Raw genomic sequence first — 22,028 nt, forward strand, 5'->3', positions numbered from 1 at the left:
GCTGGGTCCTAAGGTCCACCGGATTGAGACAGGTTGAATAAGGGACTTGAGCATCTGCATTTTTTGATATCCGCGAGAGGTCCTGGAACCAATCCCTTGTGGATAAGGAGGGCCGACTGTATTTTATCATGTGCTTCCAAGTATCCTGAAACCTCATCCTTAACATCTTGCCAACCATTGAAGTCAGGCTAACTGGCCTGTCATTTCCTGTCTTTTGTCTCTCCTTAAGGAGTGGGGTGACATTTGTGATTTTCCAATTCTCTGGAATCATTCCAGAATCTAGTGATTCTTGAAAGATCAATCATGCCTCCATCATCTCTTCAGCTAACTCCTTCAGAACCCTGTGGTGTAATCCATCCGGTCTAGGTGGCTTATCAACTTTCAGACCTTCAGGTTTGTAAGCACCTTTTCCTTTGTAATTATGACTACACTCACCTCTGCCCCTTTACATTTGAATTTCAGACATGCTGTGTCTTCCGCAGTGAAGGCTGACTCAAAATGCTATTCAGCTTGTCCTACATTTCCTTTTTTTCGATGTCCATTCTTGCCTCTCTTTTATTTTTCGTAAATCTGAAAAAAAAATCTTTTAGTATCCTCTTTATTGGCTGATTTATCTTTATATTTCATCTTTATCATTGTATTTTTAAATTGTCTTCTGGTTTTTAAAAGCTTCCCTATCCTCTAGCTCTTTTTTGTTATACAGTATGCCCCCTCTTTTGCTTTTATGCTGTCTTAGACTTCACTTGCTAACCACATTTACCTCATTAGAATGCTGCTGCCTCTTTGAAATGATTCTGCAACTTCCGAATTACTCCCAGAAACTCCAACCATTGCAGCGCTGCTATCATCACTGCTTATGTCCCCTTCTAATCATTTTTGGTCAGTTCTTCTCTTATGCCTCTTTGCTCAACTGTAATACCAATATATCTGATCTTAGCTTCTCCTTCTCAAACTGCAGGCTGAATTGTACTTCATGGTTACTAAGGGTTCCTTTACTTTAAGCTGGTTCATTACATAACATCCAGTCTAGAATTGCATTTTCCCTAGTGGGCTCATCCACAAGCTGTTCTAAAAAGCCATCTTGCAGCCATCTTCTTGGGATCCCAAGAAGAATTCCAAATTCCTTCCTTTGGGATCCAACACCAACCTGATTTTTTTCCATTTTACCTGCAATTAAAATACATCATGATCAATGCAACATAGCCCTTTTAGCGCGCCTTTTCTGTCTTTTGTAATTTGTAGCCCACATCCTGGCTACTGTTTGGAGGCCTGTATATAACTCCCACCTGAGAGTTTTTAACCTTGCACTTTAATTCTGCCATCAGAGATTCAACATCTTTTGATCCTATGTTACTTTCTAAGAATTTATTTTTCACCAATAGAGCTACCTCCTCTCCTTCTGCCCACCTGTCTGTCCTTTTGATTCAGTGTGTACTCTTTGATATTAAACTCCGTTGTGATCTTTTTCAACCACAAATCTGATGCCCACAACATCATACTTGACAATTTCTAACTGTGCTCCAAGATGCATTCAAATATAACAACTTCATTTCTATACCATCAAGAGTTTTTCTCTTTATCCTTGCCTTTTCCCATACTGTTCAAACCTTAATGAAGTTATATACATAAGCTTTGGAGTTTGGTTTTAATGTAATCTTTAGATTGGTCACTCATTCTGGATTGTGTCATTAAGAATGTTGTATTTGTGTATTTCTCAGTAACAAACAGGAAAAGTCTCTAAGCTGCACTAGGCAGGAACAAGCTGTTTGTGGAAAGATCCTGAGCCCACAGTCACTCCTCATGACACCAGTGATTGATTGTTGGAGCAAGGGGGTTTGCACATCTTGATTATATCCAAACCATCTGCGGGCATCAATTCAAGTGACTGAACAAGCTCATTTGGAAAACTTATACTTCTTGTAAGAAACAGCAAGAGTGCACTGTGCCTCAAAGTATTTCTGGAAGGGAATGATTACGTGTGTTTCCTCTGGTCTTGCGTTCTCTTTATAATTTTAATCAAAATATTTTTAAATGTGTTCATTCAAACTATACCTTAGTTTATAGCTGCACATGTTCATATTGAGCTTATCAGTAAGGTGCAAGTATAGATAATAACATCAACATAAACACTAAGTTCAATGAAGTACAAGTTTTGAGGCCATTTTTGTTAAAAGACAATGCAGCTTGTATGCATTCATAGTCTGATCCAATATGCTATCTTCATACTGATCTGGTGTACAGCGAGACTGATGCTGATGTACAGCCACAGAAAGCAGTTATATTTGGGCACTGCAGATATCATAACATCTTTGAATCTATGTCCATTTATGAACTGGAACTCAACTAAAACTCTGTCCTTTTCCAAACTCTAAGTTGAATTTTGCCAGTAACCACTGTGCTCACAGATCTGCTTTGGCTCCCAGTCCAGCAAAGCCTTCTTTAAACTTTCTGTCCTTTACTCCAGATTTCTGTGTGGCCTTGCTCCAGAACCATCTCCAGTTTTACTAAGAGCCTTCAGACTACCAATTCAGGTCTGTGCAGCACTGTTCCTCTGCTCCACCCATTATAACCATCTCTTCAGAATCTCTTGAATTCTACCCCCCACCTCCCCACAAGACCTTATCTGCAACTTCTTTCCCCATTTAAGAAGTTCCTTTTAAAACTTTTGGTTTGATATACCGTAGATTCCGTACTACAGAGCGCACCTGATTAAAAGCCGCAGGCTCTAATTTTAGAAAGAAAATCAATTTTGTACTTGTACAAGCCTCACCGGATTTTAAGCCGCAGGTGTCCCACGTTGTAATATGAGATATTTACACAGAAAGATATTACACGTGAGGATTTTTTAACTTTTAATTAAATCCGTATGGTAACATAAACAAATACATATTGCAAATGCTTTTTTTCGAACCGTGCCTGTAACACGGCTACTTTTAAATATACATACGTATCGGTAACACACAAATTACGTTGCGTATACTTTTTTACTGAACAGTGCACGAACAACATTCCAATATCTCCTAACGACTGGTTAAAAAAATATATACTGCAGCCTACCAGGAAAAGTTATTGATCGCCTTTAACTTAAAAGCTACATCATCGCGCGGGTCTAATGCGCTCGCCCCCACCTTTCCGTTTATCGCAAACCGGTATTTCCCCACAAGACGCGGCGAAACCGGATGTGACGTCATAGCATCCCGGGATGTAGTACAGAAAACAAATATACTTAAAACACTTCTAACTTTAACTAGAAAATACTAACAAATGAATTACTAAGCGAAAATATTATAAACTAAATAACTGCCATAAAGGCAGCACAATGCTTTTCTTCGAGTGTTTTCCATGTTGATGAGGGTGAGTACAAATGACTGATTTACAATAATTTAATTGTGAAAGTGCGCTTGATTTATCGTACAATTTCATTGGACCTCTGTGAACTACTCATCAATTTTATTGGTCTACTGTTACGAGGCAAAATGTTTTTGGCGGCATGAAAAAAAAACCATGCATTAGCCGCACCTTAGTAAAGGCCGCAGTGTTCAAAGCTGTTCAAAGCGTGGGAAAAAAGTAGCGGCTTATAATCCGGTATCTACGGTAATTTCTATTATATAGCGTACTGTCACATATTATCAAACAATTTACATTGAGAAATGTTTATGTTGAAGGTGTTCTGTGAATATGATTATTTAAAGGCCTTAAACTCAGGGTAGAAAAATTGTATATTTTTTCCCTTGTTGGCGATAGTCACTGAGTTGCCAAATAATGAAGTAATTGTTAAAAAGAAATGCCAAACTTTGTGGTTATTAAGAGTTATGAGATAATAATTAGACTGAATTTAGAAGTGCATTATCGCAATGGAAAAGAACAGTTGTAAAACCTAAAATAATTACATCATCCTGTATCAGAACAAGGTATTACTATCAAAAAGATTGTTGTTACATTTTCTATCCCAACTGTTGGAATCTGGCCAGCAGCATAATAGAATCAGTGCTTATGCAGCAAGTTTCAGTAAAAACAGGCAAGATTCATGCTCTTATCATAGGATTTTGGATGCACCCTAGCTTCTCTCCTGCCTGTTGTCAAAGAAAATAACTTTGAAATAACTTAAGCTCACCTGGAGGTGTCCTACATTAGAATAACGGTTAGTGCTACACTGGACTAACCTCAGGGCATTAGAGTTCAAGAGTTCAGTGCCTTTGTACATCCTCCCTGTGGAATTTGTGGGTTTTCTCCAGGTTATCCTGTTTCCTCCCACAGTCCAAAAACCTACCAGGTAGGTTAATTGGTTGTTGTAAATTGTCCCATGATTAGGTTGAGGCTAATTGGGGTTATGGGGTTGTTGGTAGCAAGTGTTATCTCTGATAACAATTCAATGTGATGAATAATTCAACAACATCTGGATTATTTCCTCTTTAAACGATGTCCCTACAGCTCTGTTAGACTTTGCTTGGAGTCTTTATGGACCTCTGGGGTGAAGGGAGCATTGTGTACTTGTAGAAATAATTCACTGGGAGAATGGAAACTCTTTGGGTTGGTGGAAGTAGAAATGGGCTACAGGCTACTTGATTCCTTGTTTCTGCTCAGCCATTCAGTAAGTTCATGGCTGATTGTTTATCTCAGAGAATCTTTTCTGCATCAGCTCCATACCTGTTGGTTCTCTTCATATTGGAAAATCCATCCATCTCTGATTTGAATATCCTTATCAGCGGGGGATTGGTTCCGGGACCCCTCGCGGATGCTCGTCCCTTCTGCAACCTGTTTCAATCAGGTGGACCTTAGGACCCAACGGAACCCCAGATCTTATTTAACCTGTCTCAGTGCACTGGACATTAGGACCTGGCGCCAGAGCTCTGAATGCGCAGTGTTTCTGTTCACGAAAATAATCACGATCACGATTGAAAATAAAGTGGAAATAATAAGGCGATCGGAAAGAGATGAAACGCCATCGGTCATTGGAAAAGCGTTAGGCTACAGTCGGTCAATGATCGGAACAATTTTAAAGGATAAAGTGAGAAAGGCTCTGCCCCGATGAAAGCTACAATGATTACTAAGCAACGCAGTGGTTTAATTATTGGGTTTTGGGGTTTGGGGTTTTTGATCCTCACATCAATCTGTCCCGAGTTCCGAGAACTTCCGTTCCCAAGCCTGGCGCTGAAACATATGTTCTTAAGTGTTTTATATACATAGAAAGGTAAAATATATACTATATATACTAAGACAAACGTTTGACTAATTGACGCTAAATAATACCGGATGTACCTGTTCTGACTTACTTACTAAGAGAACTTCCGATTTTTTTCGATCCCGATGCACGATAACCCACGCACATCCTCCCGTATACTTTAAATCATCTCTAGATTGCTTATAATACCTAATACAATGTAAATGCTATGTAAAATAGTCGTTGTACTGCATTGTTTAGGGAATAATGACAAGGGAAAAAAAGTCTGTACATGCTCGAACAACAGGTGCTGGAAGAGCACTTCCGGGTTTTCGCAATCCGTGGTTGGTTGAATCCGCGCATGCAGAATCCACGGATAAGGAGGGCTGACTGTACTCAGTAAATGAGCCTGCATAGCCCTTGTGTGCTGATGAGTTACTCTCTACCTGAAGAAATTTCCCCCAAGATGACGCCTTGTTTAGAGACTGTAACTCTTGATTCTGCCCCCCCCCCTCGCCCCAGTCTGATACCATCCTTGTAATTATTCTGTTAACTATTAAGACTTTTGTATGTTTCAATGAGGTGACCTCTCCTAATTTTGAGAGTATAGTGTTGATCTCTCCTTCAAGGGCAATATTCCTACCCACCTCAGTCTATTTTTGCAATAGGAGTATGACATAATACTGGTGAACCTTTGTTATACTGCCTCTATTGTAAAAATATCCTTCCTGAGATAGAAAGATCAGACATGTACATAGTAATTCAGGTTTGGTCTCGACAGAGCTCTACATTAAGGTATCTTTGCTCTTGTGTTCAAATCCTCTTGCAATAAAGGGCAACACAATGTTTACTATTCTAATTTCTTCCTGCATCTGCAAATTAAGTGAGTGGTATACAAGCATTCTTTGAAACTTTTGGTACTTGTAAGTACCCAAGGTCTCAGCAGCTGTATCTGTATTTGCAGCTTCACCCAAAATGACCCTCTGTCATTCTGTGCAGTGTACAGTTTGTTAATCGGTCCTTAATGTATACTGGTAATCACCTCTAATACAAGACATCCTAATTTTGTGTAAAGCACTGGTACCTGGAATGATGTTTGGAATATAAAACATTCCAAATATACGTACATTCCAAATATACGTATTTGGAATATGTTTCCAGGAATGATAACTAGTTGAGTTTGAATATAGAACACTACAACTCAGATACAGGCTCTTTGGCCCACAATATTGTACTGAACTAGTTAAACTAGTAATTAAATGCTTAAACTAATCTCTTTTGCCTACATAGTGTCTGTATCCTTCCATTCTCTATATTTTCAAATACCTATCTACGATCCTTTTAAATGTCTCTTTCATATTTGTCCTCGGTACCACCCTGGCAATGCATTCCAGGCACCCACCGTTCTGTGTGCATATATAACCGGAATGTGCCCTGCACATCTCATTTGTTGGACCCAAAGGACCCTCTGTATCTCAAACACTGTTAAGGGTACTTGGTCTGTCAAAAGTCACCTCACAACTTGGCCAGATTAAACTTTCATCTACAATATCTCTGCCCATATCTACAACTGATCTGTACCCCTCTATACAGTGGCAACCTTCTGCACTATCCACAATACAGGTGCCCCCTGATTTACGAATGTTCACTTTACGCCACTTCGCTTTTACAAGAGACCTACATTAATAACCTGTTTTCACATTACAAAGAGGATTTTCTCTTTTACGAAAATTTTTCCCATATAAATTGATGGTTCTTTGCTTTACGCCATTTTGGCTTAAGAAAGGTTTCATAGGAACGCTCTACCTTTGTGGGGGGTGGGGGAACACCTGTACCATTGATCATTGTATGGTCTGTGAACTTACTACCCATCCATTCACATTTTCAATCAATTAATTCATATTACCTCCAAATGGAGCATACCACACCAGCCCATGCAATGATGTGATCACCATTTCATTTCAGCTGGAGTATTAATGGCACCAGGTTTCTAGCACAAGAGCAGGCAGGCAGATTGGATGTTTTCTTTTTGTTTTTAAAGTATATTAAATGTACCTGTGAGTGTTTGGACTCTAGGACCAAGTGAGCTGAAATTACTCTTTGCAGGGGATGGTAGAATCCCTTTTGTGGCATTTTGAAGGTGTTCTGAAAATCCAAACATGATCACACTACAGTAACAGTTGCCTTATTAAATTAATGAATACAAAATAAAGATCTGGTTGTTACTCATCAAAGACTGTTTCTTATTCTATTCCTTGCAACCTCACAAAACTTTAATTTGTGAAACATGATTTTCTTTTGATTAATCCATGTTGACTCATGTTGACTATTGTTTTCTATGACCTTGTTATCATTTCCTTCATAAATAAAAACATTTTCCTATGACGGATTTTTTTGAATAACTAGCCTACAGTTTCCCAGCCTTTGACTTGGTCTTGTCACTACAAATTCCATTCCTGCAAGCATGAACTCTGTTGTTGGATGAGTTGAGAATGGGACTGATATCTCTGTAATTGTTATTAAACATCCCCGTTTTTGACCTTGTAATATGGGGGAAGGTCAATGAGGAAGTAGTGTGAATCACTCAAAGGTAATTGAGTATAGTTTGCTATAAAGAACTCTTGCATTAATGCTCTGAGGCTGAGATTGTACTCCCAACGTTTGTTTTATTTTCTCTTGAAAGTTTCCCTGGATTGTCATTCACTCCAGTGTCACTGGGGCACCTACTGTGATGAAGTGCAGCACTAATGATCAGGGTAGTCACTGTCATTTCATCTTATCTCTGAAACATGGCTCTGAGGGCCATCTTCATTGGGACTCCTGCGCAGTGTTTTTTTTAATCTAGTTAACCCTGTGCTTTGTTTTTAAATATTTAAATGTCCAGGCTGACAAATAGAAACTGGTATCAATCTACAGTTTCTCATCATTGATAGCTGCTGGATGGGTCACATTCTGCTTGACAAGAGGACTAACTCTGAGCCCTTGATTAAAAACTCTTAAAGAATTTTGCTCTGTCCAAACGGATACTGTTCCAGCAAAGTGGAAATGCAACCTGCTACAGATAGATGGGCCTGAGGGATCAAATGTGTCTCAAACTTATTTGTGTGTAATTGACATAAGAGCATAAATGACTTAAAAGCAAGAGTCTGCATATTCACAATTTTGAGACTATTGTGTGTGCAGGCACTCCACAATTTTGCTCCAAATCCTGAAGTACAGAGGGGTAGCAACAGTAAAATGGATTGTGGTGCTTTTAAAATTAAACTAATATTGAACTGTAATTGAACCCAATCATTTTGCATGATGGAGAGCTGTTACAATTTGTGGCTGTTCTCTTTCATTCCCAGCAAGAGAGAAGATTGCAGTTTACTTTGAATACTATCTTGAAATGCTCTGTGAGCATCTACCCGAGAGCTCAGTTTATAGTGGAATGTTTCATCTTTTAACATTTGATGTATTCTGTTTAAACTTTCAGAATGCTTTAAGCCAACTGAATGGAATACCGTCTGTTGAAACTGCCAATGAATTATTCAGGTATATGTTGTATTGTGTGAGCAAGTGAGCAGAGGATCTAGTTCAGCTTGCTTCTGGAAGTGTTAATGCGTTAAAACACACCTAAGACTTGGAAAGCTCCCCCCACCCCCTCCTCCATTAAAGTGAAAGCATTGCTTGATTAAAAAGAGTGTCTTATTTGGTTCATGTATGCTTTCCAACTAATCAGGCAGAAAAAAAACTTGTCTCTGCCTACCTCGACTCCATTTTGTCACCCATAGTTCAGTCCCTCCCTACCTACATCTGGGATACATCCCATGCCCTCCACTTCTTCGATAACTTACAGTTCCCCGGTCCCGACTGCTTCATTTTCACAACGGATGTCCAATCCTTATACACCTCAATTCCCCATCCAGAAGGCCTCAAAGCCCTCCGCTACTTTCGGGTTAATAGACCTCACCAGTTCCCCAACACCACCACATTCCTCCGGTTGGCGGAACTGGTACTCACACTTAATAACTTCTCTTTCGGCTCTTCCCACTTTCTCCAGACCAAGGGTGTAGCTATGGGCACTCGCATGGGCCCTAACTATGCCTGCCTCTTCGTGGATTATGTGCTCCAAATCTATACTGGTATTGCTCCCCAACTTTTCCTTCGATACATTGACGACTACATTGGTGCTGCTTCCTGCACCCATGCTGAGCTCGTCAATTTCATTGACTTTGCCTCTAACTTTCACCCAGCCCTCAAATTCACTTGGTCCATCTTGGATACTTCTCTCCCCCTTTCTCGATCTCTCGGTCTCCATCTCTGGAGATAGACTGTCCACTGACATCTTCTATAAACCCACTGACTCCCATAACTACCTTGATTATACCTCTTCCCACCCTGCCAAATGCAAAAATTCTATTCCCTATTCCCAGTTCCTCTGTCTCCGCCGCATCTGCTGCAAGGATGAGGCTTTCCGTTCCAGGACATCCCAAATGTCCTCTTTAAGAATCGTGGTTTCCCTTCTGCCATCATCAATGATGCCCTCACCCACATCACCTCCATTTCCCACACTTCAACTCTCACCCCATCCTCCCGTCACCACAACAGGGACCCCCCTTGTCCTCACCTATCACCCCACCAGCCTCCGGATTCAGCATATTATCCTCCGCAACTTCCACCACCTTCAACAGGACCCCACCACTAAGGACATCTTTCCCTCTCTACCCCTCTCTGCTTTTCACAGGGATCGTTCCCTCCGCGACTGCCTGGTCCACACATCCCTCCCCACAGATCACCCACCTGGCACTTATCCCTGCAAGCATAAGTGCTACACCTGTCCCTACAGCTCCTCCCTTACCACCATTCAGGGCCCCAAACAGTCCTTCCAGGTGAGGCAACACTTCACTTGTGAGTCTGTTGGGGTCATCTATTGCATCAGGCGCTCCCGGTGCAGACTCATCTACATCAGCAAGACCAAATGCAGATTGGGGGACTGCTTTGTCGAGCACCTATGCTCCGTCCGCCACAACAGACAGGATCTCCCGGTTGCCACTCACTTCAACTCTCCTTCACATTCCCATTCAGATATGTCCATACATGGCCTCCTCTACTGCCACGATGAGGCCAAACTTCAGTTGGAGGAACATCTCATATACCATCTGGGTAGTCTCCAGCCCCTTAGTATGAACATCAAATTCTCCAACTTCCGGTAATTCCCTCCCTCTCCCTTCCCCATCCCACCTTCACTCTGTCTCCTCTTCTAGCTGCCTATCACCTCTCATGACTCTGTCTTCTTCTACTATCCATAGTGCTTTCCCCTTAGATTCCTTCTTCACCTCTCCTGCCTATCCCCTCCCTGCTTCCCCTCCCCCACCCCTTGATCTTTCCTCTGATTGGTTTTCCACCTTCCCCCCACCTTCTTTATAGGGCCCCTGCCCCTCCTCCTTTAGTCCTGACGAAGGGTCTCGACCCGAAACGTTGACTGCTCCTGTCAACGGATGCTGCCCGACCTGCTGAGTTCATCCAGCTTGTTTGTACGTCTTGATTTGACCACAGCATCTGCAGTGAACTTTGTGTTTAGAAAAAAACCTCAGCTTGGCAAAATTATGTAAGGGGGCAGTAGAGTAAACCTGAGCACAATAGTTAGTAAAATGGATCACAGTTTCAGATTTTGGCAAGAAGTCCAGTTAGGTTGATCAGTGACATGGCAATGTTTTGAATGCAGTATTCAAGCTGGTTGACTGTAACCTTTGCGAGAAATTAAAGAACCTCTGTAAAACTTAGAGACGCTAAGAAGCAGTATCAGTCCAAATCGAGTCCCAAGTTAGCTGTGACAGGGCTTGCATGTTATAATGGGCTACAAAACAGTTGAGTGTCATCATTGACACATAGCTTCCCAATGAGTTTATTCTGTGCACCTCTTAAACAGAAGGGAGTGGGTATGCATCCACCGTGACAACCTCCAATGTGAGCCCACAGCTACTATTGCAGATATAAATAGGATCAATCTTCTGAAGAGTGAATCTGGAATGGATGGTGTGTCTAACTGTATCCTTAGAAGCTGTGTAGAACAGCTGGCATGAATATTTGCAGACATTTTTAATCTCTCACTGTTCAATCTGTGCTTCAAAGTTTAAAGTTATTATTTAAGTACATAATGTCACCATATACAGCCTAGATATATGTTCTTGCAGGCATACTCAATAAACCCATAATAGAATAATAAACACTGTAGAATCAATGAAAGACCGCACCAACTTGGGTGTTCAACCAATGTGTAAAAAATCAACAAACTGCAAATACAAGAAAAAGGAAATAATAATGATTAATAAATAAGCAATAAATATCAAAAACATAAGATGAAGAGTCCCTGAAAGTGAGTCCATAGGTTGCGGGGGCATTTCAGTGATGGAACAAGTGAAGTTATCCCCTTTGGTTCAAGAGTCTGATAGTTGAATGGTAATAACTGTCCCTGAACCTGATGGTGTGAATCCTGAAGCTCCTGTACCACCTTCCTGATGGTAGGAGTGAGAAGAGTGCATGACAAGGGTGGTGGGAAGGGGGTCCCTGATAATGGATGTTGCTTTCCTTTGACAACACTCAATGTAGATGTGCTCAATGGTGGGGAGAGCTTTACCCGAGATGGACTGGGTCGTATCTGCTACTTTTCATAAGAATATTCTATTTGTCATTGGTGTTTCCACACCAGGTTTTGATGCAGTAGTCAATATACTGCACACTGCACATCTATAGAAGTTTTTCCAAGTTACAGATGTTATGCTGAATCTTCACAAACTCCAGAGGAAGTAGAGGCGCTGTTGTGTTTTCTTTGTAATTGTACTTGCATGCTGGGCACAGGACAGGTCCTCCAAACTGATAACAACAAGGGATTTAAAGTTGCTGATCCTCTCCACCTCTGATGAGGACTGGCTCATGGACCTCTGGTTTCCTTCTCCTAATGTCAGTAATCAGCTCCTTGGTCTTGCTGATACTGAGTAAGAGGTTGTCGATATGACACCATTCAGCCAGATTTTCAATCTCCCTCTTGTATGCTGATTCATCACCACCATTGATTTGGTTCCATTCTGCTTTAAGAAGACCACTTTCATCTCAGTACCTAAGAAAAACTAAATACCATGCCTTACCAACTATTGTTCAGTAACTGACATCCACCATTATGAAGTCCTTTGAAAGTCTGAAAATGGCATGATATAACTCCACAATCTTCCAGACAACCTTGACCCTATAATTCATCCTCTGCTGAAACAAGTCTATGCCAGATGCCATTTCCCTGGTCTACACTCATTTCTGGAGCATCTGGACAGTAAAGACATCAGACTTGCCCTTTGCCTGGTCTCACCTATCATCTGTCAACTTGTACTTCTTCCTCCCTCTTCCCACCTTATTCTGGCCTCTTTCCAATCTTGATGAAGGGACTTATTCCAAAACATCAACTGTTTATTCACCTCCATAGATGCTCCTAGACTTGGTTATGTCCTTCAACATTTTGTGTGTATCATGTCAGACTATTGCTTATTCACTTACCGCCCTGCTTTCAATACTATAATTCCAAGCAAACTAATCACTAAACTCTGGATTCTGGGAGAAAACTCCTCCCACACAACTGGATCCTTGATTTCTTCACCAACAGACCAGTTAATAAGGGTAGTCAGCAACATCTCTTCCATGATTACTCTAAACACCTCGGTTTGAAATGTTGCGTCCTCAGACCCCTACTCTGGTGTCTCAATGTTCACAAGAGAATCATGGACCCAACTCGGCACATCGCAGAAACCTGCCTTCCTACGATGGACTCTGTTTATACTTCTCACTGCCTCAGTAAAGCAGCCAACATAATCAAGACCTCGTCCACCTCTGACATTCTCTTTTCTCGCCTCTTCCATTGGGCAGAAGTTATAAAAGCCTGAAATCAGTACCACCAGGCTCATGGGCAGCTTGTACTCTGCTGTTATTGGTATGATATGATAGACACTTGACCTCATAATCTACCTAATTATGTTCTTGCACTTTTGTTGTTGACCTGTACTGTACATTATTTGTAGTTGTTACACTTATTGTTTTACCTTATACTACCTCCATGATGTGATTGAAAGGTATGCAAGTCAAGTTTTTCCACATATTGTATCTCAGTACACAGAAACATAGAAATATAGAAAACATACAGCACTGTACAGGCCCTTTGGCCCACAAAGCTGTGCCGAACATGCCCCTACCTTAGAACTATCTATGCTTTACCAATAGCCCACTATTTTTCTAAGCTTCATGTATCCATCCAGGTGTCTCTTAAAAGACCCTGTCGTTTCCGCCTCCACCGCCGTTGCTGGCAGCCCATTCCACGCATTTACCACTCTCTGCGTAAAAAAACAAAAACAAAACACCTTACCCCTGACATCTCCTCTGTACCTACTTCCAAGCACCTTAAAACTAAGCCCTCTCATGCTAGCCATCTTCTCTTCTTCTGCCATCATATTGGATCTACCAAAATGAACCACCTCACACTTAACTGGGTTGAACTCCATCTGCCAATATGACAATAATAAACCAATTCGCATTCCAGTGTACCCAAGGTTCTCTACTGTTCAAAAGATTGGATAACTCACTGTGTAAATAGCATTGAGAGAACATCTTACATCAGTAGCAGTTGGGGAAAAAGAAATATTAAATCATTGCTGACCATTGCATCCATTGTCAGAAGTGTGGAAAACGGCGAATTGTGGTAGATTGGTGACAGGAAGTATGCAAATTTAAGGATTAATATCAGTTGTATTCCTTCATCACACTCAAATCTGGATAAACAACAGAAACAATCACAGGACGAATTAGGTGATCAGTATTCTGTAAATTCTGCCTATATATAACATCTTTAATATAATAAAGCTTTGCAAGTACCTCACAGGAGACCTTTTTTTCATGACATTAATGGCATTCTTCACCCTGAATTATTCGTAAGGATTTGTTCAAACCCGACTAAGGCTACATGCACACTACACTGGATAAATCCGTAACCGAAGTTTTTTCTCTTCGTTTTTACCCTCCGTTCACACTAAAACGGCATTTTTGTCCCCCAAAACCGGAGCTTTCAGAAACGCTCTCCAAAGTGTGTATTTTTGAAAACGCCGGATTGGCTGGAGCAGTGTGGACAGGATAACCGGAGAAATTGAAAACGCTGTCAGACGGCAGCGCGCTATTTCATTGTTTTCTTGAATGCAACCTAACAATTTCAGAACAGACGGCAACGAGACTGACGCCAGAAGAGTTAGAAATGTACTCACCGAATACTTTGACCCATACCTTGCTGAATAAATAAGTATACTCACTTTGCCCTGTTTTCTGTCCTTGCTGGTATGAAGGTGGTTTACCTATTTATGCAAGTACTTCTCTGACAATAGAAGTGTAACAGCCTAATGTAACATTGTATGGAAATACAAGATAACACTGATGCAGACATGTTTTATACATTTAACAAGGTGCTTTATTAATGCAACAGAGTTAGTCAGTTTTTCAATATTCGTCTCAGCCGGGTCAGTTTGTCCGTGAACTCCCTGTTGGTTGCCTCCATACACTCCAGTATTTGTTTTTTTTAACTTTTAAGTCCTCCTGCGCAAGAGCCAACAGCTGCCCGTTGTTTAAGTTTTTCTAGTCTGTAACTACACAAACGCGCACTTTCACGGCAAGATTCGACACCAAACATGTCGCTTGTTTTCGGTAGATGTATCCTGCACATGCGCAGTAGGAGGAGATTCGCCGAAATCTCCGTTTCAATGTGGACAGAGATATTTTTAAAGACGCATAGTGTGGACGCCTATCATTTTTACGCGAAACCAGCGTTTTCAAAATTATCCAGTCTAGTGTGGATGTAGCCTCAGAGACTTAAGTCTGATTGTGCAACTGAGAAGATACAGTATGCAGATACTTGACAGAAGCCCCTCACCAAATATTGCCTGGGATCTTTTATATCACCCCTTTGTGAAAGATCCCCTGATGCTTGTGAAGAAGTAAATTGCTGTTCAAAAAGCTGCACACCTTTAAAAATCTTTAGTTGGATAATCACTTTAACGATGTCCAGGTTACTGAAGTCATTATATTAAAAAGTAGTTATTTATAGAGGCCTAATAGAGGCTCAAACCTTGGAGGGGAAAAAATAAGTTTTAAGCAATGCCTTTGAGGTAAAGTGATGCAAGATTTCGGGAGGGGTTTACAATATGTGTGCCTGCATATAAACAAAGGAAGAGATGGATCAATAAAAGTTTGGAAAAGACGCAAGACCTGAATGCAAGAAATGGAGTGAATGCGTTTAACTGCTTAGTTAAATTAATCAATAGATTGTGCTTTTTTTTAAACCACATGGTTTATTCATCCATTGTACATAATCGCTGATACAACAATACCTGAAGAAATTTAGTATATACCTTTCCTCAACAGTTTCCTGCTTTCCAGCTTGATTAGTGAAAGATAATCAGAAGTTTATGACTGATAATGTACAGATTAAAAGGATGGAAATGTTCCTTGTTAAATTCTCATAAACAATGGGATGTTATATTTGTTGTAGAGAAGTACAGCACAGAAACAGGTCCTTTGGTCCATCTAGTCCATGCTGAAACCATTTAAACTGCTACTCCCACTGACCTGCAGTGGGAGCATAGCCCTCTGTGTTTCTGCTATCCATGTATCTATCCAAACTTCTCTTAAGCGTTGAAATTGAGCTTGCATGCACCACTTGTGCTGGCAGCTTGATCCACACTCTCACAACCCTCTGAGTGATGAAGTTTTCCCTCATGTTCCTCTTACACTTCTCACATTTCACCCTTAAACCACGTGTGGTTTAATTCAAGCTAATCATGTTCCCCGGTACTTTATTTCTCCATAGACAAAACTGTACTGAGGTGATGCAGGAATAAAATGTTGCTGCAGAAGTACAAGGGACAGTATCTGCTGCTTGTTTGCTTGCTTTGCAGGAAAAGGAGGAAAGCTGTACACGGCACATTATGTGATTCACTTCCCCTTTTCAGGAAACAAGTCATTTTGCCTGGGGAATCCTACAGTTATTTGCATCTTCCCCACATTCTCAGCCTTCAGTGCAGTTCTGATCAGCAGTGTAGCACTGTTCCAAATGCTTTCTAACCCTCTGGTACATTACCTGTGAGAGTTCCTATTGTATGTATTTGTGAATGCGGTCAGGCCATAAGATGAATGGGTCACATGCCAATACTTTGCAAAGAAAATTACTATTTTGTGATTTGGCATAGGTTCATTGCTCCCTTTAATTTTCTGCCCTGCTGGTTGGACAGAAGGGAGCTCAATCTCAGTCTTTGTGAATCATTGGGTAGTTGATTGTTCACAAAGATGGAATAGAAGCTGAGTGAGGTTTGTATGTTCATCCATTTTATTTTAAAAGTATTGTTTCTGTTAATTGCATTTTTTAGTAACAAATGCAATTGCAGTTTTCAGGTTAGACAATCATTATAGCTCACAGCATCTGTGAAAGGGCTTTCCTGTCAGTCATTTGCTTTTTGTGATGCCAAGAGCAGTTGCATTGGTGAGTCTCAAAATTTTGAACAGGAATTTAATTAAGCTAGAGGTGTTACTAAGTAACACATTAGGGGGTGGGAGATCTCTTTATTCTTCACTCCCCTGAAAGTATTTACCCTACTCGTGTTTTTGGAGTCATAGCTCTTCAGTAATTCTATCCTCATTTTTGAGGTGAAAGCATTTTACTTCTCACAAGCAGCACATGAAGTTCAGTCTTGACTATGAAAATAAACAGGAGATTGGGAATTGACTGTTATGGGAACTCTGCCAGTTGAAAGCATCTTATTGCTGTGCTTAGCTGAGTTGCTTCAGATTGCTTCAGGGTCACAAAGCAGTTGACCTTTAGGCTGCCAATAGTTCTGGAGATCTGCCATCCCATTCTCTTGGCTTGTTTTCATCTCAAGAATGTAGTACAAAATGTAGGTCAACAATAAAACCTGAATATTTGAAGGCTTCCTTGGTACTCTTATTTGTTCATGGGACCTGGGCTTTGCTGCTTTATGATGCTTAATACCATTATTAAATGGCCCTGAACTGTAGAGGTGTTTTGAGTCTCAAATTGGTTAAGGATAGGTTTCCTTCATTGATGGACTTTGATGAAAGGTGTTTATGTAAAAGTCCAGTAATTTTATGCTTACATTTACTGAGACTAGCCTTTTTTAATTTACAGTAATCTTGGTCACTTAAATTTTTAAATTCCAAGCTGCCAGGAGGTGATTCAGATGTCTCTGGATCAGTGGTACAGAGCTCCCGTTGCAGTTATTAATATCTCCATAAGTCTTAAATTTCTCCATATATCTCCATAAAACCCCAAGCCATCCTGTCCCTTTACCATAGCTGGTTTAAAGTCCTACAACACTCTCCCTAACAACAACATAGCCACATCCCAGAAGACAGCACACCACTACTTTCTCAAGGGCTATTGGGGGTGGACAATTATATGCTTGGTCAACCTGTGAAATTCACATCCTAGAATATTTTTTTAAAAATTAGAATTTCCAATACAAGTTTAGGTCACATTTAACCTATGGCATTTTAATTGCAACTCATCTCTGGTTGAAAAGTAGTGAATTTAAATCTCAACACAAACGTATGCACAATGTCAAGGCTGAAGCATCTACTGGAGGAATGCTACATCAGAGGTGATATTTGGTATTGAGGACCCATTTGTTAATTCAAGGTTGATAAAGCCATGCTTGTGCTGGTGAGCCAAGTAACCTTCTAGATGGGGTTCCCAACCTAGGGTCCACGGACCCCTTGTTTAATGGTATTGGTCCATGGCATAAAAAAGGTTGGAAACCCCTACTAGGCGCATGTTCAAGAAAGTAGAGTTCAAATCACACTGAGACAAATTAAGTAAATATAGAATTCTGAAATAAAAAGAGCTTGTAAGCCTAATTAAGCATAGTTGGTGGCAAATATTGGCCTCGTGGTGATGTCAATTTTCCACTTAAGAATAAAAGCTTGCAAAAGATCACAAGGTGCTGTTTTTGAGCAGCAAATCCCATTTGAAACTCAATAATGCTCAAACATAATCTGATCATTATCATATTTTTGTTATTTTTTTCTGTGCAGTGTCCACTGTGTTTTTTACTTTATTCAGTAATGCCACCAAGTATTTTGTTGGCTGTAAAGCATTTGGGCCTCCATAGCATTTTGAAAGGCACCAAGTATGCATATCTTTTTCTTCACTTTATGGATATAATGTTACACTACCCCCATTTTCACTATTTTCAATCAAATGCTTTAGTTTTGTAAATTTCCTTTCTAAACATTGATCCATAATTTCCAACTATTCTCTGCAGTAAAATGGATTTCACTGTTTTCAACCCATCACTCTCCTCCACCTCCCAAGCTTCACTGACCTATCCAGTACATTTCAGTGATGAGCACTGATTTGGAAAAGATGTTATTCCTTTCCTGATGCTGTGCTTGGTGGATAGTTCCAGCTTGTTGACAGATGAGAATTGGGGAAAATCATGGGTCAGTCTGCACTTAAGTGGAGAACAACAGATGTGGTTAATGCGTCGTCAAACATGAGGCTCCAAATCAAGCTCGAGCATGGTGAATCTGGAGTTAATTGAGTTTATGTAAAGAAGAGCTTTGTGGGTTCTTGATTAGTAAGAGTGTTAGTTAGGTAATGGGGAGAAGGCAGGAGAATGGAGTTGAAAGAATAATGGATCAGTTGTGATTGTGGAGCAGATTTGGTGGTCCTAAAGGCCTAATTCTGCTGTAATGTCTTATCATCTCATGATCAGATACTAATACATCTGACCATCCTGTATCAACCAACATTCTCTCCATCAAGTCCAAAGCAGAGCACTGATGTGAAGAGTTGAGCTTGATGCATTTAACATCAGAACTGCGAGGGCTGACCCTTTAAGTTAGCCCAAGTATTTACTTGCTGGTAGTAAGGAGTTTTTCATTAAACATACTTACTTCTAATTAAACCTGTTTGAAGTTTACAAATGCAAATTTTCAAAGGTTATGGCATTCTGGAAGCTGGAGCTTGCTTCCAATACCTGCTGGCTGTGCAGAGGTTATTTTGTTGCAGGATGCATTTCAGCCCTTTCGTGCTAAGTTTTGGTCTATTGTACCTTCAGTAATAAGGAAGGTTGGCAAGTTTAATCAGCAACAGCCAATACCCAGTCCTGATGCTTGAAGTTTAATTCTACAGCATTTGTGTTCTGTGTAGTCCAACAAGTTGATATTTTTTTGGTTGCATGTTTATTTTGTTTAACTTGTGCATCTCAGAAGAAACCCATTTAAACCTGATTTGTACTTCTACGTCGAATCTACACCATAGGTACTGCGCACCCTACGCCGTAGGGTGACATGCACCTCCCCAAGAAAGTAACTTGCATGTCGCAGCAGTGCAGACTGCAACAACTGTGATTGGTCCGCTTGGTAGCTACGCATTTCCGGTTGCTGCTTCTCCACCATGTCTGTAGGCTGTGCATACACCGATGCAATATATATGGTTGGAGACAATGAACCAAATCGTCAAATCTACCTGCCGACATCTGAAAATATTTGAAATGCATTTCTTCTCACGAAGAAACTCAACACAGTGGCATAGAAACCCCACTGCCAACTAGCGTTTTGGCAGTGAATTGCAGAGCGACGCAGGCACACCAATGCATGCTCGCTACGGTGTAGCCCGTATGCAGAAGTATAAATCAGGCTTTAGAATTAAGGTGTTGTACACATACAGCCAATTCTCCAGTGTCTGCTCTTTAAGTGTTGTATGACTTATAATCTACAACCCAGTTCTCTTAATTATTTAAGCGTTTAGACTCTTGCCTGGTTTAGTGCGCATCTGTGATTCTATTCTGGTACTTCTTTTAGTCTGTATCTATTACTGGAAAGTGAATTACTAATCTAGCAACAGTCATCTTGATTGTCATTGTTTCTAGACATAAGCAATTAATAGCCATGACTTTTTACGTTTAATTGATTTGAACTTGCTTTATGCTTATAGATAATTTCATGTTGGTTGCACCACTATTACTGTTGATGGTATTTCATTATGGCATTGTACAGCTGCCATTGTATTTTCTGAGTTTCCCATTATCAGTGTGCTTGCTGTCACAAATTTGGAAATTTGTATACTCTTTACTAATTCCCATTCTTCTTGTTTTTCCAGGAGTACATGGTTTTCAGGCAACATACTTACATGAGGCTGGATGGTTCTTCAAAAATCTCTGAGAGGCGGGATATGGTGGCAGACTTCCAGAGCAGGTTTGTGATTTGTACCCCACAATGTGCTGCTTATCTGTGAGAAACTGAGCATGATTCATTAGAATGCAATATTTTCTACCCTTATTTGTTTCACTTTCACATTGAAAGGTATTCCCATGATCTTGTCTTGCTGTTCTCTATGGAATCTTCTTGCAGGATGTACCCTCTGTTTTTAATCAATTCTGTATGAGATCTTCTTGTTGACCAGACCAGGAAAAGGTCAGAAAGCTGTTGTTGAACACTAAGCTAGGTGGCTGTTATTTAATCTGCTGTAGTACCATGTAGAGAGGTTTGTTTGAGTAGTTAGGTTGTTGTTTTTTTAGCACAGTTCTTTTAGGGTTAATTCATCAAATCCACAACCCAGCTGAATTAGAATCAGGTATGTTTTAAGAGGCACTTAAGACACTTGAATAGGCAAGGCATAAAAGGATGCAGACCTAGTCAAGCACATAAGGTTAGTGTAGAAAGGCAAAGCATCATAGATGTGGTGGACCAAAGGTCCGCCTCCTGTGATGTACAACTCTGACATCTGAATTAGGCAAGTCCTCCATTCAATTATGTATTTTTTGGCTGAACATAGCTGGACCACCAATCTAGGCTACCTTCAGTCAAGGCTAGTATTGACCATTCCAATCTCCAGTGGGCAATCTTCCATTAATTATTAGCCAATCTGTTTCCAACCTAATATAGTCAGACTGCATGGAGGCAGGCACTTTGGCTAATCTCATCCATGCCAATGAGTTGCCCAGCCTGCTAGTCGCATCGCCCTACATTTGAACCCTAGTTCTCTAAATCCCTCCTATCCATATACTTACCTAGATGGCTTTTAAATACTGCTAATGTGCCCCCCTCGGTCACTATTTCTGGCAGCTCATTCCAAATATGCATCTCTCTTTGTGTGAAGAAGCTTTTAAATTTCTCACTTCTGGTGTTAAGACAATGTTTTCACCCTGTCAATGCCCCTCATAATCTTGTATACCTCTATCAGGCCACCTGTCAATTTCCTACATTCCAGGGAATCGAGTCCTAGCCTACACAACCTATCGTCGTAACTCTGCTCAAATGCAGGCAAGATCCTGGTAAACCTTTTCTTCGCTGTCTAATTTAATAACAAAATTCTTGTAACAAGATGATTAAAAACTGTACATAGTATTCCAAGTGAACCTTACCAACATTTTGTGTAATTATCACTTCCCAGTTCCTATACTTAATGCTTCAACCTATGAAGGGCTGCATGCTCTGCTCATGGTGATACCAAAATAGTCAAAGACCTGAAAAGCATCTTGGCCTACTTTGAGGATAATAAGGAACCAGTGATGAGGGCCTTAATATCGGACAGAGGAACTACACCAGCACTGAGCATACACTGTAATGTCAATGCATGCAGAGCAACGGGACCAGGCGGTGTACCCTGACTGCACTGAAGTTCTGACGGGTACTTGTATCCTCTTGCTGTCTCAGGCTATAGTTCCGACATGCTTCAAAACAGCAATCCCCAAGAAGTCAGCGCTAACATGTCTTAATGACTATAGACAGGTGGCAATCACTCCCATAGCTGCTGAGTGCTTGGGAAGATTGGTCATGTCCCACATCA

At 40.6% G+C, this 22,028-nt stretch overlaps 1 protein-coding gene across 2 annotated transcripts in view; it reads left to right on the top strand.

The window, feature by feature from the left end:
• The window catches only part of ino80 (INO80 complex ATPase subunit), a 233,907-nt gene that overhangs the window by 171,254 nt on the left and 40,625 nt on the right, over positions 1 to 22,028 (top strand). For both annotated transcript variants that reach the window (XM_073040376.1, XM_073040377.1), the window contains exon 28: positions 20,340 to 20,434. In XM_073040376.1, coding sequence (XP_072896477.1) covers positions 20,340 to 20,434 — 95 coding nt within the window. The remainder of the gene's footprint in view (positions 1 to 20,339; positions 20,435 to 22,028) is intronic.

This window comes from Hemitrygon akajei, chromosome 3 (assembly GCF_048418815.1).
Source record: "Hemitrygon akajei chromosome 3, sHemAka1.3, whole genome shotgun sequence".
Classification (NCBI taxonomy): Eukaryota; Metazoa; Chordata; class Chondrichthyes; order Myliobatiformes; family Dasyatidae; genus Hemitrygon; species Hemitrygon akajei.